At 41.2% G+C, this 19,061-nt stretch overlaps 1 protein-coding gene and 1 long non-coding RNA gene across 4 annotated transcripts in view; one reads left to right on the top strand and one right to left on the bottom strand.

The window, feature by feature from the left end:
• The window catches only part of LOC106731508 (uncharacterized), a 156,816-nt gene that overhangs the window by 67,581 nt on the left and 70,174 nt on the right, over window positions 1-19,061 (bottom strand). The window lies entirely within an intron of this gene.
• Window positions 2,085-19,061, top strand: part of ZIC4 (Zic family zinc finger 4) — a 121,760-nt gene continuing 104,783 nt past the window's right edge. For both annotated transcript variants that reach the window (XM_075937680.1, XM_075937682.1), the window contains exon 1: window positions 2,085-2,214. In XM_075937680.1, coding sequence (XP_075793795.1) covers window positions 2,155-2,214 — 60 coding nt within the window. In that variant the 5' untranslated portion in view covers window positions 2,085-2,154. The remainder of the gene's footprint in view (window positions 2,215-19,061) is intronic.

Genomic DNA, 19,061 nt, shown 5'->3' with positions numbered 1-19,061 from the left:
TGGGGAGAAATAGGGGTGTTTTAGGCCCTTCCCTCCCACTTTTTAACATCTACTTCTCACTCCTGCTTTTTCATGCATTTAAGGACAACAATGATGGTATTTATCTTCAAACCAGACTTCATGAAGGCTTGTTTAACATCACAAAGATCAGAGCAGAAGACAAGGTGAAAGAGCTGGTTCTGTTACATTTCCTGTTTGCAGAGGGTGTGGCCTTGGTTGCCCACAATAAATCTTCCCTGCAAAATCTCATAGGTAGATTTTCCGGATCATGAAAGAGCTTCAGGTTAACAGCTAGTATGAATAAGATTGTGATCATATACCAATGGCTGGAAGAACCAATGTCAGACATCCCTTTGGACAGTAAATCTCTTAGGGTGCATCTACACAGCACAGTTATTTCAAAATAACAATGCAAGCATCTGCACAGCAATTTGAATTTATTTCAAAATAGTGGCCGGCTTATTCTAACTTCTCTAATCTCATTCCATGAGGAATAATGCCTATTCTGAAATAGCTATTTCAAAATAGCTATAGTGTGGCTGCTCCACTTCTGCTATTTTGAAATAGCTACTCACCAGGGCTATTCAAACTAATTATTCTCCAGTGCCTCCTGGGGCTCTAAATGAGGTATACATCCACATTAGGGAAGCCTGTCTTCGACTAATTTGGAGGCTTCCCTGTAGTGTAGACGTGCTATTTTGAAATGTTATTTTGGCGTATTTCTTCTGGAATAGCGTAATTCAATAAGTGTGTATTACAGAAACCTGCATGGAGTAAAACAAACTATCAACTAAGGTGAGGATGCAAATTTATGAGACTTGTGTGCTGTCATCCCCCCTTTATGGTTCAGAAGCATGGACTACATATGTTACACACGCATCAGGAGACTGAATTGTTTCCCCATGACTCATGAGAAACCTATGTTTGACCCTGGAAAGAAAGTGTGACAACAAAATACCAAAGGTGCTGGAGCATGCAGGACTGACATTTAGAAACCACTTTTGAGAAGAAGAGGTTGCAATGGTTCTGTCATGTTAGGAGAAAGGGAGAAGAGCGTATTCCCAAGAATACATTGTCTAGTGAAATCTGAGACTGTTCTAGAATGCTGGGTCACCCTGTATGATGGTACCTCACCAAGTGCAAAAATGACACAAAGTAATTAAATGTCAACGTAGAAAGCTAGGGGGAGTGCACAGAATGCCATCCAGTCTAGGGAGAATACCTGGCACTGGGCGCAGCTCAACATGAAGTGATTTTGCTCCAGAGGATAGAAATGAAGTGAGAAAATAGAAAGCAGCGTGGTATAATCTGGGACTCTAAATCAAACAACACATAGGATCTGTGAAATTTGTAACAAGCCATGTCGCTCTTGAATTGGGCATACCAGCCATAAGCAGATTCATCAGGCACCTGATTAGACTTCTTACATGTACACTACAATCCAGTGGATTGATGATTGCCTAAAGAATCTATATATGTAGTATGGGTTGTTGCCTGTTTATAAATGTTTTGCATGGGCAAGGAACTGTTTCTATATGCAAGTACAGGTGCACTAGTATAAAGCATGCATTTCTGCAAGCATACCAATTTCACCCCTCTTTGCATACCTAGACAAAAGTCAATATGGGAAACCATCATTCATTTATGCAGAAGTTGTTCAGCTCTGTTATCAAGTTGGAGTCTATTTTGAGCTATTTTCAAAATGTCTACATGAAATATAAGAATTTTATTTATATTTAACAATGTAAATGCATCTTACCAAATTAAAAAAGAGCTAATTTTCTTTTTTCTTGCTGCTTCATTTTTCTGCCAATAATTTTCACAGTCAAATGGTTTTCCACATATTAGATTTCAGAGGACTCAAGCTCTATCTTCTCTTTAGAATGTGTCAAAGCTTCTAGATGACATCCATATGTAGGCTTTCTTTTATGATCATCTACAACACTGTGCATAGTTCAGAATAAACATCACCAGACACATGACATGTTTTATTTCTGTATTGCAGAAAATTAAATTTGGCAGAAATAGTCCCTGATTTAAACCTTGATTTTTCTCTGCCTCATCACTTTACACTCTACGTAGTCAAAGAATTAGCTTCACATTGTTCCCATACCACCAGTCTATCTGACTTATAATAGATCCAGTCTGCATTACATGGACCATCTGAGCTGTCCATTCTACTTCTCCATCACAAACAACTGGAACCGGACTTGGGTAAGTGCCAATGCAATTTTTATCATGGTCCATTTGGAGCACCTATGCTGTAAATTCATCATTGATGCATCACAGCACAGTTGCAAAAGACGGGCCTGGCTTACACACACAAGTTGCAGATTGTGTGTACTTATTAAAAACCAGTTTTGTTTAACCAGTTTAACTAGTTCTAAACTGATATCAGTGTCCACATGGAGTTTGAACCCTGTGTGGACACTAATATCATTTTAGAACTAGTTTCTCTCCTTTGATATGCCTTTGGTAAATTTACAAACACTGACTAAAGCAATACAAAATAGTTTTAAACAGAATTAAAAGCGTTCACATAGAGGTTTGCATCTTTTAACTAAACTGGTTTGAAAATACAACCTCAGCTAACCCAATGCAGCTTTGTCTGCAGAGGATCTGCTTCACTACTTATGCTGTAAATGCAGAATAGGAGGCATATTCTGCTGTGGTCATTATTTCTTTGATTCTGACTTTGATGTTACTAGCCTCTGTCTCTCCCTTCTCTATTGAGAATGCAATTTGGAGTCCCAGGGCCAGAGTTGGCCCTCACACATCCACAGAAGTTTGTGAGAGTTTATATGCTTCCATTACTTCTATATAGGCATCAGAGGGGATCTAGATTCTAGAATGGGAAATAGGACACACTCTCTTTGTGTTGTTTTTGTGACACTGCCTCCAGGATGTGTGACCCCCTGCCTGCATTGCCTCCTGTGGCTCTTTTATTCAAGATGAAAGTTAAAGTTTAGAGGCTGATTATTAGTTTTCTTTTCTCTTCTCCCCAATTCCCCCCTTAAATAGATCCTCACCAGTTTCAGAAGAGTTGATTTTCTCTTACGGGAGCAAAACAGAATAAATAACTTCTCCCAGACCCAGTCTGAGCCCTCTTCTCTTCACCATCAGCCATTTTCTCCAACAAAAGGGTGGAAGTACATTTTCCCCAGTGACACAAATAAAATTAAAATTGGGCATTTTGGCTGATTTTTTGCACTTAACCTTTGATTTTTTTTTTCAGATTTCCCCTGAGATTTCTCTAAAATTTCCCATTTGAAGCTTCAGTTTAGGAACACCTTTTATCTCGTGATGGTTATTTGCCCTTTAGCCTAATATCTGTGTAATGCTTCTCACATTGCTTTCAGTGGCATACAGCCTCTTTGATAATGGGGAAAGATAAGGAAGTTATAGCAAGAGGAAAGAATTGCTCCTTTTTTACCTTTAGGGAAGCAGGAAACAGTGAGAATTCAAAATTTTCCAATCTGTACATAAATTTGAAAAAATTTTGAGCCTGATTTTGATTTACAGTGCTTCCTCTTTAGCACTGTAACAGGGGCTCACAGTGGATGTAAATGTAATTTATCACTAAGGATTTGCTAGAAGTCAAAAACATTTGCCCAGATTCTGTTTTCTGTTCCATCCATGTAGGTCTCGTGCAAGTTGGTTGTCTCACTTTGAGAGTGGAGTTCTGAGAAGTAATGATTTTTTCCCCACAAATATCCTCTTATTACTAAATCTGCAGCAGATTAATCATCTGGAATGTATTCTGAGTAATCATAGTGTTACACAGGACTGAGTTTGCAGCTGGTACCAATCATAACCAATGCTTGGAGCTAAACCTGAAGACCACTCAGAAACTTCAGCAAGTGTGGCTGTTTGCCTCCTTAGCAGCATTTCTCACAGGGAGCATATTACACCTGTACTCCAGAGACTCCACTTGCTTCAAATTCACTTCCAGGTGTAATTCAAGATGGCATTTTTGATACATAAAGCCTTCATGGTTTATGGCCTCTATTTCTTCGAGACTGCCTCTTTGTTTTAACATCATGTTTTAACTTGGCAGTTGAGATCAGCTAGGTTGCATGAGCTGTCGGTCTCTAGGATATAAGGTGTTCTTAGTGGATATGCATACATATAGCATGAGTACAGAACAGATAGGGTTCAAAGATGGGCAAGAAAAATAATTGGAGGTGGTGACAAACTTCTATAGGAACAGAGAATGAAACGAACTGGTTAATTTTAGAAAGAAGAGAAAGATACACAAAAGATATAGGTACACAAAACAAAAGCACAGTGAAAGTAATGAGAGGGAACTCAATTTTATAGACTATGGAACGCTGGCAGTTGATCAATCTGAATTATTATATAGCATTTGTTATTACAGTTTGAATTGTGCCTAGCACTTTGAGCTGAAGTTAAATACATTGGCTTGGTGAAAGTAAACGATATAATTAAAATTAAGAAACACTTGTTGCACTTCCTTAAGTTTAAAAGCAATGAGGCTGCACAGCTGTAACTCAGGGATGTCATTTGAGCTGCTGTCTATTGCTGACTGTGGTGATGCAGCATGAGAAGGAAAGAATCCAGGTGGACTTTCATACCCCCTATTAATGTTGCCAGGCTGATACAGGCTACAGCAGGAATTCTATCAACAGGCCATGAGAGACTTCTGTGCCTGGTGATCCTTATTCTTCTACCTCTCTATGCTGCCCTTCTCCTCCTAGCTTCTCACTGCATTTCTAAGCCTGTCTTAGCACACAGAGCTGTTTGTTATTTGTTTTATAATGCTATACACAAAATACAGTTTTAATTATAAGCACCAAGAAGTGGGGAAGGAACTAATGAAAACATAGGAGGGAACACTAAATGAGTAAGCTCCACAGGCAGCACTGGATGTATTTAATCTTTCCTGGCATTTCTACATATTCTGCTAGCAATTTGTTCAGAGTAGGAGGTTATTCCTTAACTCAATGAAAGAATATGCCTAGAGCAGAGCACAGAAGCCAGAATTTAGCCCATTTTTTGGAATGACTCAAGGCACAAAAAAATTTCCATATGAAGAGAGAATTAAAAGTTTGGGAGTGCTTCATTTATAGAGAATAGTAAGAGGCAACATGATGGTCGTTTTTCATCAACAAAATTGCTTTTCTTTTTTGTTGAAATTATCAAAAAGCTGGAGACAAATGCAACAAATATTCTGCATTCTTGCAAAACCACAAAAGTGATTATTTGCATAAGTTGCTGGTTTTCCCAGCAGCAACATATATACTTTTTTACAAAAGCTATTAAGATCCATATTGGTATAATTACATGTAGGGTGGATTTGGAAGGGCTATGAAAAAATACATAGCCTGAATATGAAAGATTTTTGTAAGACTATATTACTAACACAGGAAATGTTGTAAACACATTGCGGAGAGACTAGAAATGAATACTGTTTAATAAAGGAATTGGTTTAGTATCTATGGGTACGTCTACACTACAGCGCTAGTTCGAACTAACTTAGTTCGAATTAGTTAATTCGAACTAAGCTAGTTCGAACTAACGCATCTAGAACTAAAAACTAGTTCGAACTAGCGTTTTGCTAGTTCGAACTAGTAAGTCCACATTGAGTGGACTCTGGACAGGGCTTAAGGATGGCCGGAAGCAGTGCCGGCAGGGCATAAAAGGAGGACTTAGAGCATGGAGATGCTGTCTCAGGCTAGCCGAGGGCTGCGCTTAAAGGGTCCCGACCCCCACCCCGGACACACAGTTCTAAGGGGTGCCCCGCTTGCAAAGAAGTTCTGGCTTGGAGTGCCCTGAGTGCCCACACTGGGCACATCACACCACTCGGCCATCAGCCCGGCTGCACTTGCCGCAGGCTGCCATCTGGGGAGAGGGAGTAATTGGGGGGCTGCAGGAGAGCTTCCACCCCCAGAAGCCCGCAGAGCCAGCCCAGTCCTCCCCATCGGGGGCTCGTACCCCATTCCTCCCTCACCTCCTTCCACTTACCCTTCCCTAGCCCCCCTTCTTATTGATGTACAAAATAAAGATAACGTTTCTTCCAACATTGACTCTGTCTTTATTGAACAAAACTGGGGGGGACTGGGAAAAGGAGGTGGGAGAGGGGAAGAGAAAGGCTGGGAGAGGGGAGGGCAACTAACATGATCAGGGGTTGGGAACAGGTCCCAGATGAAGAAAGGCTACAGAGACTGGGACTGTTCAGCTTAGAAAAGAGGAGACGGAGAGGGGACAGGATAGAGGTCTCTAAAAGAAGGGGTTGGGTGGAGAGGGTGCATTCAGAAAAGTTCTTCCTGAGTTCCCATAAAGAAGGACTAGAGGACACCAAAGGAAAGGAATGGGTAGCAGGCTTGAAACTAGTAAGAGAAAGTTGTTGTTCTTGCCAAAGCAAATAGTTAACCTGTGGAACTCCTTGCTGCAGGAGGCTGTGAAGGCTACAACTAGAACAGAGTTTAAAGGGAAGTGAGATCAAGTCATGGAGGTTGGGGCCATGGAGTCCTATTAGCCAGAGGGTAGGAGTGGTGTCCCTGCCCAAAGTTTGTGGAAGGCTGGAGAGGGATGGCACGAGACAAATGGCTTGGTCATTGTCTTCGGTCCATCCCCTCCAGGGTCCCTAGGGTTGGCCGCTGTTGGCAGACAGGCTACTGGGCTAGATGGACCTTTGGTCTGACCCAGGACGGCCATTGTAAGCTCAGGGCTCAGTGTCGGGGGTCTCAGTGGACCCCCTTGATTTTCATGCACACCTGGTCCTGGGTGGCCAGGCTGGCAGCTCTCCTGCCCTAGACGGCCACTTTCCTGTGCCTAGTGCGGAGATCGTGGACGAGGTCCACGATGTCCGCACTAGCCCAGGAAGGTGCCCGCCTCTTGCGGTCCAGGGCAAACTCCCGGGAGCCGCCAGCCTGGTCCCGGCAAGAGGGGGTGGGCTGGGGGGCATCGGGTCGGTGGCTCTGTGCCGTGCCAGGTGCAGGGTCTGCTAGCTGGGTGCTGGCAGGCTTGCACCTGGCACGGGCACCGTAGCCAGCCCGTGCCCCTTTAAGGGGTCCGGGGCCGGGAGGGGGGCATAGAGTTTCCCTGGTGTTGGCCAGAGTGGCCACCAGGGAAACCTGGGGAGGGCTAGCCTCCCACTAGTTCGAACTAAAGGGCTACACAGCCCTTAGTTCGAACTAGCTAGTTCGAACTAGGCGTTAGTCCTCGTAAAATGAGGTTTACCTAGTTCGAACTAAGCACTCCGCTAGTTCGATTCAAATTCGAACTAGCGGAGCGCTAGTGTAGCACCTATTAAAGTTAGTTCGAACTAACGTCCGTTAGTTCGAACTAACTTTGTAGTGTAGACATACCCTATGTCATACAGAGTGTGTATCATGAGTGGCTCTACTTTAATGTTTATTGCTTGGGACCAGCCCATAGGGCTGTTAGAAACTAACTGCTTTAAGTCATTGTCATTGTCATTGTCATTGTGAGGAACTGTAGTCAAGAGGTTGCATGTATTCAATGGGGTTCAGATTTTAGGAAACCTAAAATGTCCTAGTACATCTATGCCCTAATATAATTCATGTTTGTATAGTATGTCATATAATTCTGTCAGCTTGTGCAACCTTAGATGGCAATTGCCTTCAACCAATATACCACTTCCATATTCAGTCTTCAAGTGATCTTCAACACACACTCACATTCGTTCCTGAACTTTCACAAATGCTAATAAGAACCCTTTGCACCATTTCTTCACCTGAGTATGGTCACTGCCCTTTCTGATCCTACTAAGAGTCTACTGAGGCCTTAACTAAACAGGGAGAGGTGTTTTCTTCAGATGAGTTGCTCAACCAAGCTAACATAACTTGTTTGAAAACTCTATGTAACACCAGTGTAGGCACACTGTAACATCTTTAGCTTGATTCTAGCTGCTGGAGTTAGAGCCAAGGCAATGTTGCCAACTCAAAATTTTATTGTGAGTCTCGTGTGGTTTTCATGAAGTCACAGCAGTTGGAGTTATGAGGAGCTCAGTTTTTGTTTTGTTGGTTTTTTTATCGTACATTTATGGCTGCTCTGGTTGTGGAAATAAACTTGAAAACACAGCTGAAGTGCACCCCAAAAGATTCAAAAACAGAAGGCAATAATGAAAACTCTAAATACCCCGGTTTTTATTAAATAAGCTTTTTAAGACAATCCCTTGATTTTGGGAGACCTAACTTGTAATTTTTTTATTTTTACTTCATGCTGCTAACACTCCCTATGCTATAAATTCTTTGACTATAAATTCAGCATGCTTAAATCATGATTAAAACTTAATTCTTTGGTGTTTGTAGGAGATGAGTTAAGATCAGTTGGAAACCGAATCTTTTCCCCTAGTGTAGACAAGATCTGAGTGGAAAAGGGAGACACACTACAGCACAGGACAGAAAGTTGCCTGCTCTGCAGCTGCTAGCTTCGCTGACATCTAGGCACCTCAGAGATGCCCCAACCTCCTCAGCAGCTGTTGCTAGGGAAACATTTTAGGGAATCTTTTCCATGAATTCATAGTAATCTCCATTTCTCAAATGTCAAGGCTAATGACTCACCCTTTGATTACAAATGGGATTTACTGACACAGAATTGTTCAAAGCTAAATTGTGTTTGTTGGCATTTGAACACTTTCAGTATGTTGAGTGCAGAGAAAATACAGATCTGCTGTATATTTGAGAGAATTTGTCGGTCTGTTCAAGAACTCATCCTAAACAGTAAGAGGTAGGATCACCAAACTCAATATACAACTTCCTGTTATCATAACTTAAAGTAAGATAAGGTTGGGTTGTGCTAGGAAATTAGGATATTCCTGAAGTGGGATTGTTTCTGAATAAAACTATACAGAAAAGAGACAGAACCACTCCAAGGAGGTGATTCGGACTGCCCCAGCCACAAGCCTTTGCACCCCACAGGTGTCTGTTAGGGAGATTTGGGGAGGCCGAATCTCCCCGCCCCTACCCTTGATTTGTACAGAAATGTTGCTGGCTCTTTCCTTTTACCAGGGAGTGAGGAGAAAGTGCACAATTTGCTGCATTCCTCACTCTGGGGAGCGTAGGGGACAGAGAAACCTGGATCTGCCCCAGCAAGGGGACATGCACCCCTCCCCCATCTGTGCCACTTCTCATGTTGCCCCAAACTGCTTCTGTGAGAGAGAAGCAGCTACTGATAGTTGTGGATCGCCGTTCCCAGTTTGTTCTGAAACACTTTCTATTAAACAAAGGGAAAAGCTATTTAGGAATTTATTTGGGCTAGGTATGGAAGAATAATTAATAGACACTTTTTCAAATGATCCCTGATCATCTGATACTACCTGAAACAGAGGGAATGGAGAAAACATTAATCCACTGCACTTTCTCCATCTAAGAAAAATGCAGCTTTCTCTTATGTTTTCTATCAGGCGTGTCTTCAGACATATTTTTTTCTTCCTGTTGTCTGGTGGTGAACAAATCCACAATTGGGAATTCCCTCTTATTGGACACTATGTTCATCCACATGTCCATAACTTATATAATCTCCCAAAAGATCCAAGCTCTGGAGAGGCAATACATACATTCTCCTTTGCCAGGAACCACTGGTTCTGATATAAGAACACTAGCATTTGTGAGGCTAGATTTCAATGGTAACTCCTTACATTTTATTTTGGCATAAAACAGCTTCTAATAGTATACTGTCTGACAGAACATGCTCATATTGACTCTGTAATGCCCAAAGTGCTGAGGTAGGAGCTTTTTGTCAACTGTCAGTTCTAAACTGTTCATTGTTTTCCAACTAGCAGCTATCCAAATGTAAGTAAAATACTTTCCTCTGAAAGAAAGTTGCCTGCCATTAAATGGAAACACTTGTCTGAATGAAATATGTGGGTGAAGGAAGAAGAAAATAAGTAAGTGGTTATACTACAATAAATTGTTACTGAATGGTGAAATTGACATCAAGATTAAATTCTAGATGAGCCTTTAACATCAGTTTTACATCCCCTTTCTTGTTCATAGGTCTTTCTTTGTGTCAGTAACAGATACTGAAGGGTCTGTTGATGCTAGATAATGTGGCAAAAAAATGCCAAGGAAGTTATGCATAGTTAGTTGCCTCAATTTTTGGTATAATTCTTACTTTATTAATGTTCTTCCTCTTTGTGACAATAATCCTGATAATCTGACTTCAAGGACTTGCTTTTTTAAAAAAATAGGAACATAAATATGAATGCATTTTGCACTTGCAACTAATACTATGAAATTATCATAACACCATATACATGCACATTTTAAACATCCCAACTGCAACCTTTGGTGGTTAGTGTGCGCATTAACCTAATTTGTTTATGCACTTGGATTATTGCACACTCAGCACAGCCATATAGTTGCATGGATGCATTGCATATGCAATTGGCATTTAATTTTTAGAAATGTTAGAACTTCTCCTTATAATATAAAGCGTAGATACAATCTCTGTACAATGGGTTTCTTTCCACTTAGTGTATCTGAAACCCTAAGGACTTTGACAGGTGGATTGTCTAATTCGAAAGAAGTTTAATTGTTTCCTGAGAAGAAGCAGCAATTAGAAAATCATCTAATTAGATTAATACTCTGATTCCGTGGCTTCTTGGAATGCCTACTATTAGATGTACAAGCACAGTAAGGGCATGTCTACACAGCAGGGATAAACTCAAAATAAGTGATGCAACTTGAGCTATGCTAATTGTGTCGCTTAAATTAAAATAGCTTATTTTGATTTATGACGCTGTCTACACAGTAGTTATTTTGAAATAGAGCACTCTTCCCCAACTTCCCTTACATCTCGTAGAACGAGGGTTACAGGAGTCTGAGTAAGAATCCCATTATGAAATAACGAACTTCCTGAGTAGACACGCAGAGCATTATTTCGGAATAACTAATATTATTCTAAAATAACGCTGCTGTGTAGGCATAGCCTAAATGTTCTTGATACCAAAATAGGGATAAATATTAACTATTATCCAAAGATATAAACTCCCCATCCAACTGAACCTAGAGAATTTCCTTTAATTTTGGCACAGGACATTTTGAAAGAAGCATTAGTTTGATCAATATGTAGGTACACCTCTCGGTAAATTTTGAGAAGCTAATTACAAAATATTTGTCTATAGAAACATATTTTCACATTCTAGATTTAATGCAGGATAAAAACTATCTGAACATTTTAGACTAAACAGAAACAATGTATTTGTAATGATCCTCACAACAGAAAATATAACTTAATGTAGTAATAAATATATATGGGATTATTTATTAAAACCACCAAAATCACAGAATCATAGAATACTGGGGGACCTTGAGAGGTCATCAAGTCCAGTCCCCAGCCCCCACAGCAAGACCAAACACCATCTAGATCATCCCTGATAGATGTCTATCCAGCCTGATCTTAAATATTTCCAATGGTGGACATTCCACAGACTCCCTATGTAATTTATTCCAGTGTTTAACCACCCTGACAATTAGGAAGTTTTTCTTAATGCCCAACCTAAACCTCCCTTACAGGGCCATTGCTTCTTGTCCTATCTTCAGAGGCCAAGGAAAACAATTTTTCTCCCTCCTCTTGTAACACCCTTTTAGACGCTTGAAAACTGCTATCGGTCTTCTTTTTTCTAAACTAAACAAGCCCAATTCTTTCGATCTTCCCTCATAGGTCACGTTTTCTACACTTTTAATAATTTTGGTTGCTCTTCTCTGGATCTTCTCCAATTTCTCCACATCTTTCTTGAAATGTGGTGCCCAGATCTGGACACAATACTCCAACTGAGGCCTAATCAGTGCAGAGTAGAGCGGAAGAATCACTTTTTGTGTCTTTGCCATAGTATCACACTGTTGACTCATTTAGTTTGTGGTCCACTATGAGCTCTAGATCCCTTTCTGCAGTACTCCTTCCTAGACAATAGCTTTCCATTCTGTATATGTGAAACTAATTGTTCCTTCTTAAGTGGAGAATTTTGTGTTTGTCCTTATTAAACTTCATTCTATTTACCTCAGACTATTTCTCCAGTGTGTCCAGATCATTTTGATTTATGACCCTATCCTCCAAAGCACTTGCAACCTTTCCAAGCTTGGTATCATCTGCAAACTTAAGTAGCATACTCTTTATGACAATATCTAAATCTTTGATGAAGAACAAGAACTGGTCCCAAAACTGACCCCTGAAGAACCTCACTTGTTATGCCCTTCCAGCATATCTGTCAACCATTAATAAATACTCTCTGAGAATGGTTATCCATCTAGTTATGCACCTACCTTATAGTTGCCCCATCTAGGTTGTATTTCCCTAGTTTATTAATAAGAAGGTTGTGCAAGGCTGTATCAAATGCTTTAGTAAAGTCTAGGTATACCATGTCTACCATTTCTCAATTAAGCAAAAGACTTGTTATCCTATCAAAGAAAGCTATCAGATTGGTTTGACATGACTTGTTCTTTACAAACCCATGCTACCTGTTACCTATCACCTTATTATCTTCCAGACATGTGCAGATGAATTCTTTAATTATTTGCTCCAGTATCTTTCCTGGCACAGAAGTTAAGCTGACTGGTCTGTAGTGTTCTGGGTTGTTCTTATTTTCCTTATTATAGATGGGCACTATATTTGCCCTTTTCCAGTCTTTTGGAATCTCTCCTGACTTCCATGACTTTCAAAGATGATAGCTAATGGCTCAGATACCTCTTCTATCAGTTCTTTGAATATTCTCGGATGCATTTCATCAGGCCCTAGTGACTTGCAGAAATCAAACTTTTCTAAGTAATTTTTAACTAGTTCTTTTTTTATTTTAACTTCTAAACCTACCCATTTCTACTGGCATCCACTATGTTAGGCATCCATTCACCATCAATCTTCTTGGTAAAAACTGAAACAAAAAAGTTGTTAAGTACCTCTGCCATTTCCAAGTTTTCTGTTACTATTTTTCCCTCTTCACTGAGCAATGGGCTTACCCTATCCTTAGCCTTCCTCTTGCTTCAAATATATTTATAGAATGCCAACTCTCTTCAGTTGTTTTTCCTCTTAGTCTTGCTTCCTATGGAACCTTACCTACCAGCTCTCTGAGTTTACTGAAATCTGAATTCCTGAAATCCATTGTCTTTATCTTGTTGTTTTCCCTTTTACCGTTCCTTAGAATCATGACCTCTATGATTTCATGATCACTTTCACCCAAGCTACCATCCACTTTCACATTTTCAATCAGCTCCTCCCTATTTGTTAAAATCAAATCTAGAACAGCTTCCCCCCCCAATAGCTTTCTCAACCTTCTGAAATAAAAATGGTCTCCAATTCAGTCCAAGAACTTATTGGATAATCTGTGCCCTGCTGTGTTAGTTTCCCAACATACGTTTGGATAGTTGAAGTCTCCTGTCACCATCAAATCTATGCTTTGTATGATTTTGTTAGTTGTTTAAAAAAAGCCTCATCCACCTCTTCAGCCTGGGTAGGTGGTCTGTAGTAGATCCCTATTATGACATCACCCTTGTTTTTTTACCCCTTTTAACCAAACCCAGAGACTCTCAACAAGTCTGATTCTTACGTCCATCTCAATCTCAGACCAAGTGTACACATTTTTAATATATAAGGCAGCACCTCCTCCATTTTTTCCCTGCCTATCCTTTCTGAGCACGCCGTACCTTTCTATACCAGTATTCCAATTGTATGTATTATCCCACCAAGTCTCTGTGATACCAACAATGTCATAGATGTGTTCTTCTTGCTTATTTCCCATACTTCTTGCATTTCTATATGGCATCTAAGACACTGATTTAATTTTGCCTACCAGTTCTGCCTTGTCCCTCCTTTATCTCTGCCGTTAAAGCCCATTCTCCCTCCCATTTTTGAACCATCTCCCATGTTTCCATATTTTTTGCTTAACTGTGGGCTTTGGTCACTTGCCCCCATCAAAACTTGTTTAAAGCCATCCTCACTAAGTTAGCCAGTCTGCATCCAAATACAGTCTTGCCCTTCTTTGAAAGGTGAACCCCATCCTTGCTTAGAAGTCCTTCTTCTTGGAACAGTATCCTGTGGTCAAGGAAGCCAAAGCCCTCCTGGTGACACCATCTTCGCACCAGGAATTCATCTCCAGAAAGCATCTGTCTCTATCTGGGCCCCACCCTTTGACCAGAAGGACTGAAGAGAACACCACCTGTACTCCAAACTCCTTCACCCATACTCACAGAGCCCTGTTGTCACTCTTGATCTGTTCATGGTCACCCCTTGCAGTATAATTTGTGCCCACATAGATGAATCGCATGAGGTAGTAGTCAGAGGTATGGATAACCCTCGACAATGCCTCCGTAACATCTTGAATATGGGCCCCTGGCAAGCAGCATATCTCCTGAGATGTCATATCAGGGCAACAGATAGGTGTCTCTGTCCCCTCAGAAGAGGATTTCCAACCAGCTCTACCCTATATTTCCCTTCTTGCAGTGGTGAACATAAGAACAGGAGAACTGCCATACTGGGTCAGACCAAAGGTCCATCTAGCCCAGTATGCTGTCTGCCAACAGTGGCCAATACCAGATGCCCCAGAGGGAGGGAACAACAGGTACTCCTCATGCCATCCCTCTCCTGGGATACCATTCCTACCCATCCTGGCTGATAGCCATTGATGAACCTAACCTCCATGAGTCTATCTAGCTCTTTTTTGAATCCTGTTAAAGTCCTAGTCTTCACCACATCCTCTGGCAAGGAGTTCCACAGATTGACTGTGTGCTGAGTGAAGAAAAACATTTTGCTTGTTTTGAATCTGCTGCCTATTAATTTCATTTGGTGACCCCTAGTTCTTATATTGTGGGAATGAATAAATAATTTGTCCTTATTCGCTGTTTCCACATCAGTTATGATTTTATAGATCTCTATCATATCCCCCCTTAGTCTCCTCTTTTGTAAGATGAAAAGTCCAAGTCTCTTTAATCTCTCTCCATATGGGACCCGTTCCAAAGCCTTAAACATTTTTGTTGACTTTTTCTGGACCTTTTCTAATGCCAATATATCTTTTTTGAGATGAGGTAACCATATCTGTATGCAGTATTCAAGAGGTGGGGGTACTATGGTTTTATACAGAGGCAGATATTCTCGGTTCTTATTCTCTTTCCCTTTTTAAATGATGAGTGGATGTTTTCAGAGAATTATCCACAATGACTCCAAGGTATGTCTCTTGAGTAGCTGTAGCTAAATTTGTCCCCATCATATTGTATGTATAGTTGGGATTATTTTTTCCAATGTGCATTACTTTACATTTATCAATATTAAATATCATTTGGCATTTTGTTGCCCAATCACTTAGTTTGGTGAGATCTTTTTGAAGCTCTTCACAGTCTGCTTTGGTCTTAACTATCTTGAGCAGTTTAGTATCATCTTCAAATTTTGCCATCTCATTGCTTACCCCTTTCTCTAGATCATTTATAAATAAGTTGAATAGGATTGGTCCCAGGAAAGACCCTTGGGGAACCCCACTAATTACCTTTCTCCATTTGGAAAACTTACCATTTATTCCTACTCTTTGTTTCCTGTCTTTTAACCAGTTACCAATACATGAAGGGACCTTCTCTCTTATCCCATGACAACTTATTTTACTTAAGAGCCTTTGGTGAAGGACATTGTCAAAGGCTTTCTGGAAAGCTAAGTACACTATATCTACTGGATTTCCCTTGACCACATGTTTGTTGACCCTCTCAAAGAACTCTGGGGGTATGTCTACACTACCCCGCTAGTTCAAACTAGCGAGGTAATGTAGGCATACCGCACTTGCAAATGAAGCCCGGGATTTGAATTTCCCGGGCTTCATTTGCATAAGCCGGGCGCCGCCATTTTTAAATCCCGGCTGGTTCGAACCCCGTGCTGCGCGGCTACACGCGACATGAACTAGGTAGTTCGGACTAGGCTTCCTAGTCCGAACTACCGTTACTCCTCGTGGAATGAGGAGTAATGGTAGTTCCTCGTGGAATGAGGGGTAACGGTAGTTCGAACTAGGAAGCCTAATCCGAACTACCTAGTTCATGCCACGTGTAGCCGCGCAGCACGGGGTTCGAACCAGCTAGGATTTAAAAATGGTGGCGCCCGGCTTATGCAAATGAAGCCCGGGAAATTCAAATCCCGGGCTTCATTTGCAAGTGCGGCATGCCTACATTACCCCGATAGTTCGAACTAGCGGGGTAGTGTAGACATACCCTAGTAGATTAGTAAGGCATGGTTTCACTTTACAGAAACTATGTTGACTTTTCCCCCAACAAATTACGTTCATCTGTGTGTATGGCAATTTTAGTCTATTCTATAGTTTCAGCTAATTTGCGTGGTACTGATGTTAGACTTACCGGTCTGTAATTGCCAGGATGACCTCTAGAGCCTTTTTTAGATATTGGGGTCACAGCTATCTTCCAGTTATTAGGTACAGAAGCTGATTTAAAGGATAGGTTACAAACGACAGTTGTTAGTTCCGCAATTTCACATTTGAGTTCTTTCAGAACTCCTTGGTGAATGCCATCTGGTCCTGGTGACTTGTTACTGTTAAGTTTATCAGTTTGTTCCAAAACTTGCTCTAATGACACCTCAATCTGGGACAATACCTCAGATTTGTCACCTAAAAAGAATGTCTTAGGTTAGGGAATCTCCCCAATATCTTCAGCTATGAAGACTGAAGCAAAGAATTCGTTTAGCTTCTCTGCAATGACTTTATCATCTTTGAGTGCTCCTTTAGCATCTCGATCATCCAAGTGCCCCACTGGTTTTTTAGCCAGCATCCTGCTTCTGATGTATTTAAAAATGTGGCTGCAGACCTCCCAGCACTGATGGTACAAGGCTTCTCCTGTTCTTCCTTAAGGGGTTATTCCTTATCTCTTTTATCCAGAACAGCATAACAATTCTTCAGAACCCTGGTGGAAGGGTTGAGAGCAGGGGTGGAGCTCTGCCCATTGCCAGAAGTGACCAGTGTCCCCCCTAAGACAGAGCCATCTCCTCCTCCACCAGTGGTGTGTCAGCAGTCTTTTGTAGGTGGATAGCTTCCTCAGCCTCAGCTGTCTCAATATGAATATTCTCAAGGAATTCCCTGTAGGTTCTGATTCTCGTCAGCCTAGCCACCTCTTTCTGTAGCTCTCCCACCTGCTTCCTGAGAGATTACACCAGCAGGCACCTTTCACGTTGGATTGTCCCTTTCAGCCTGGATTTCAGTATGTGGGAATTGCAAGCCACAGTCTCTGCAAAACCATAACAGGATCTGGGTTGAGGCATCCATGGTCTGGCTACAGGCTTAGGGGGAGGAGACAGAAACAGTGCTGGCATAGGTGATGCAGGTTTTCCTAACCATACTTGGACTCCCTCTTTCAAACTCCCTCTCAAACTCCCCTGTCTGCAGACCTCTTGACTTCACTTCACTTCACTCCCCTAGTCGCTCTGCCTCTGGATATAGACAGGACTGTAGTTCTCTTTTCATCTCCAGCTCCCAGAGTAAATGAACACAGCCTACACTTCTTAGTGTTACTGCACAAATTCTCCCTAATCTTCAGGCACTGGTGCACCTATGTCCCTCCTGTTCTCTGCCTTTGGCTATAATAGTTTAGTTGGCTGTAGGTTGTAATATATTCTGCTCTACTGTGGGAATTATTGTGAGGGTGCTGGCTGGTGTTCAGGACCACAGAGGCAGTATCTGGGGCCTTTTAAATTGCCACTGGAGCACCATAATGTGCACTTAGTGTGGCTCTGAGGGCTGGGGGGGGGGAAGGGGAGGCCACACATCAGGCACAGCAAAAGGCTGGCCCATCCTGCCCTCCTCCCCTTCTGCCCAAGGCTCCACCCCTTCTGGGATCGTGGAACTGTCTTCCCACCTTGACTACAGGCCCACATACGCTGTCAGCTTCCTTCCCAGTGATTTTGATGTCCTTTGATATACAGGAGGTAACACTAGGGTGATCCAATGGTCCTTTCTGGCCTTAAATTTTATGATTCGGTGTCCTGATCAAGCCTATGCAATTGTAAAATGGACTTCTGAGAACCCAGGCCAAAGAATCTCCCCAAATAATATTATATCTTTTAGAAAAAAAAGCCAATTTTGTTTTTAAAATTACCATTGGTGGCTTATTCACCATGATGCTCAGTAAATTGCTCCAATTACTGTATTAACTACCTTTTCTATTAAAAATATATTCTTTATTTCCAGACTGAATTTGTCTAGTTTCAGCTTCCAGCAGTTGGAACTTTTACACTTTGGCTGCTAGATGTAGGAGCCCATTATCAAATATTTGTTCCCCATGTTGGTACTCAGACAAATCAAGTCATATGTGACCTCCTCTGCTTTATGCTAAATATAATTCAGTGCCTTGAGTCTACCACTGTAGGACATGTTTCCCAATCCATTAGTCATTCTTTTGTCTCTTTCCTGAGCCTGTTCCAATTTAGCAAAATCCTTCTTACATTGTTGACATCAGAACTGAACTCACTATTGCTGTCTTATTAATGCAGAGCTAAGTTAAAAACAGCCTATGACCCCATATTTAGGGAGTAGTACTGCATATGTAGTATGGCACAGTGTAATTAACATACGTGCTTTATATTGCTTTTGTTAAATATACACACTATGCAAGTATTATGTCGCAAAGGAGGAGCACATTGTATTACCTTAACATCTGTGGTTTTGTAACTTCCAAATTCTAGTTTTTGAGTTTATCTTAACATAAAAATATCTGCTTTCCAATATTATAATGGGATTTGGGCCTTTAAAGTTTTATTCTGTACAATTATTGTTATATCTTTACAATCTTAATTACCATTTTTTCAGGAGCTTCAGAGGGGTAGCTGAGTTCATCTGTAATGGGAAAAACTTAAAAAACAACAAATAGACTAGTAGCTCCTTAAAGACTAAAAAACATTTAGATGCTTTGTTAGTCTTTAAGGGTATGTCTACACCACCCTCCTATTTCGAAGTAGGAGGGTAATGTAGGCATACCGCACTTGCAAATGAAGCCCGGGATTTGAATTTCCCGGCTTCATTTGCATAAGCTGGGCGCCGCCATTTTTAAATCCTGGCTGGTTCGAACCCCGTGCCGCGCGGCTACACGCGGCACGAACTAGGTAGT

Source organism: Pelodiscus sinensis, chromosome 10, assembly GCF_049634645.1.
Source record: "Pelodiscus sinensis isolate JC-2024 chromosome 10, ASM4963464v1, whole genome shotgun sequence".
NCBI lineage: Eukaryota > Metazoa > Chordata > Testudines > Trionychidae > Pelodiscus > Pelodiscus sinensis.
Note: the sequence above shows the minus strand (reverse complement) of the source record. Positions and strands in the feature narration are given on the sequence as shown.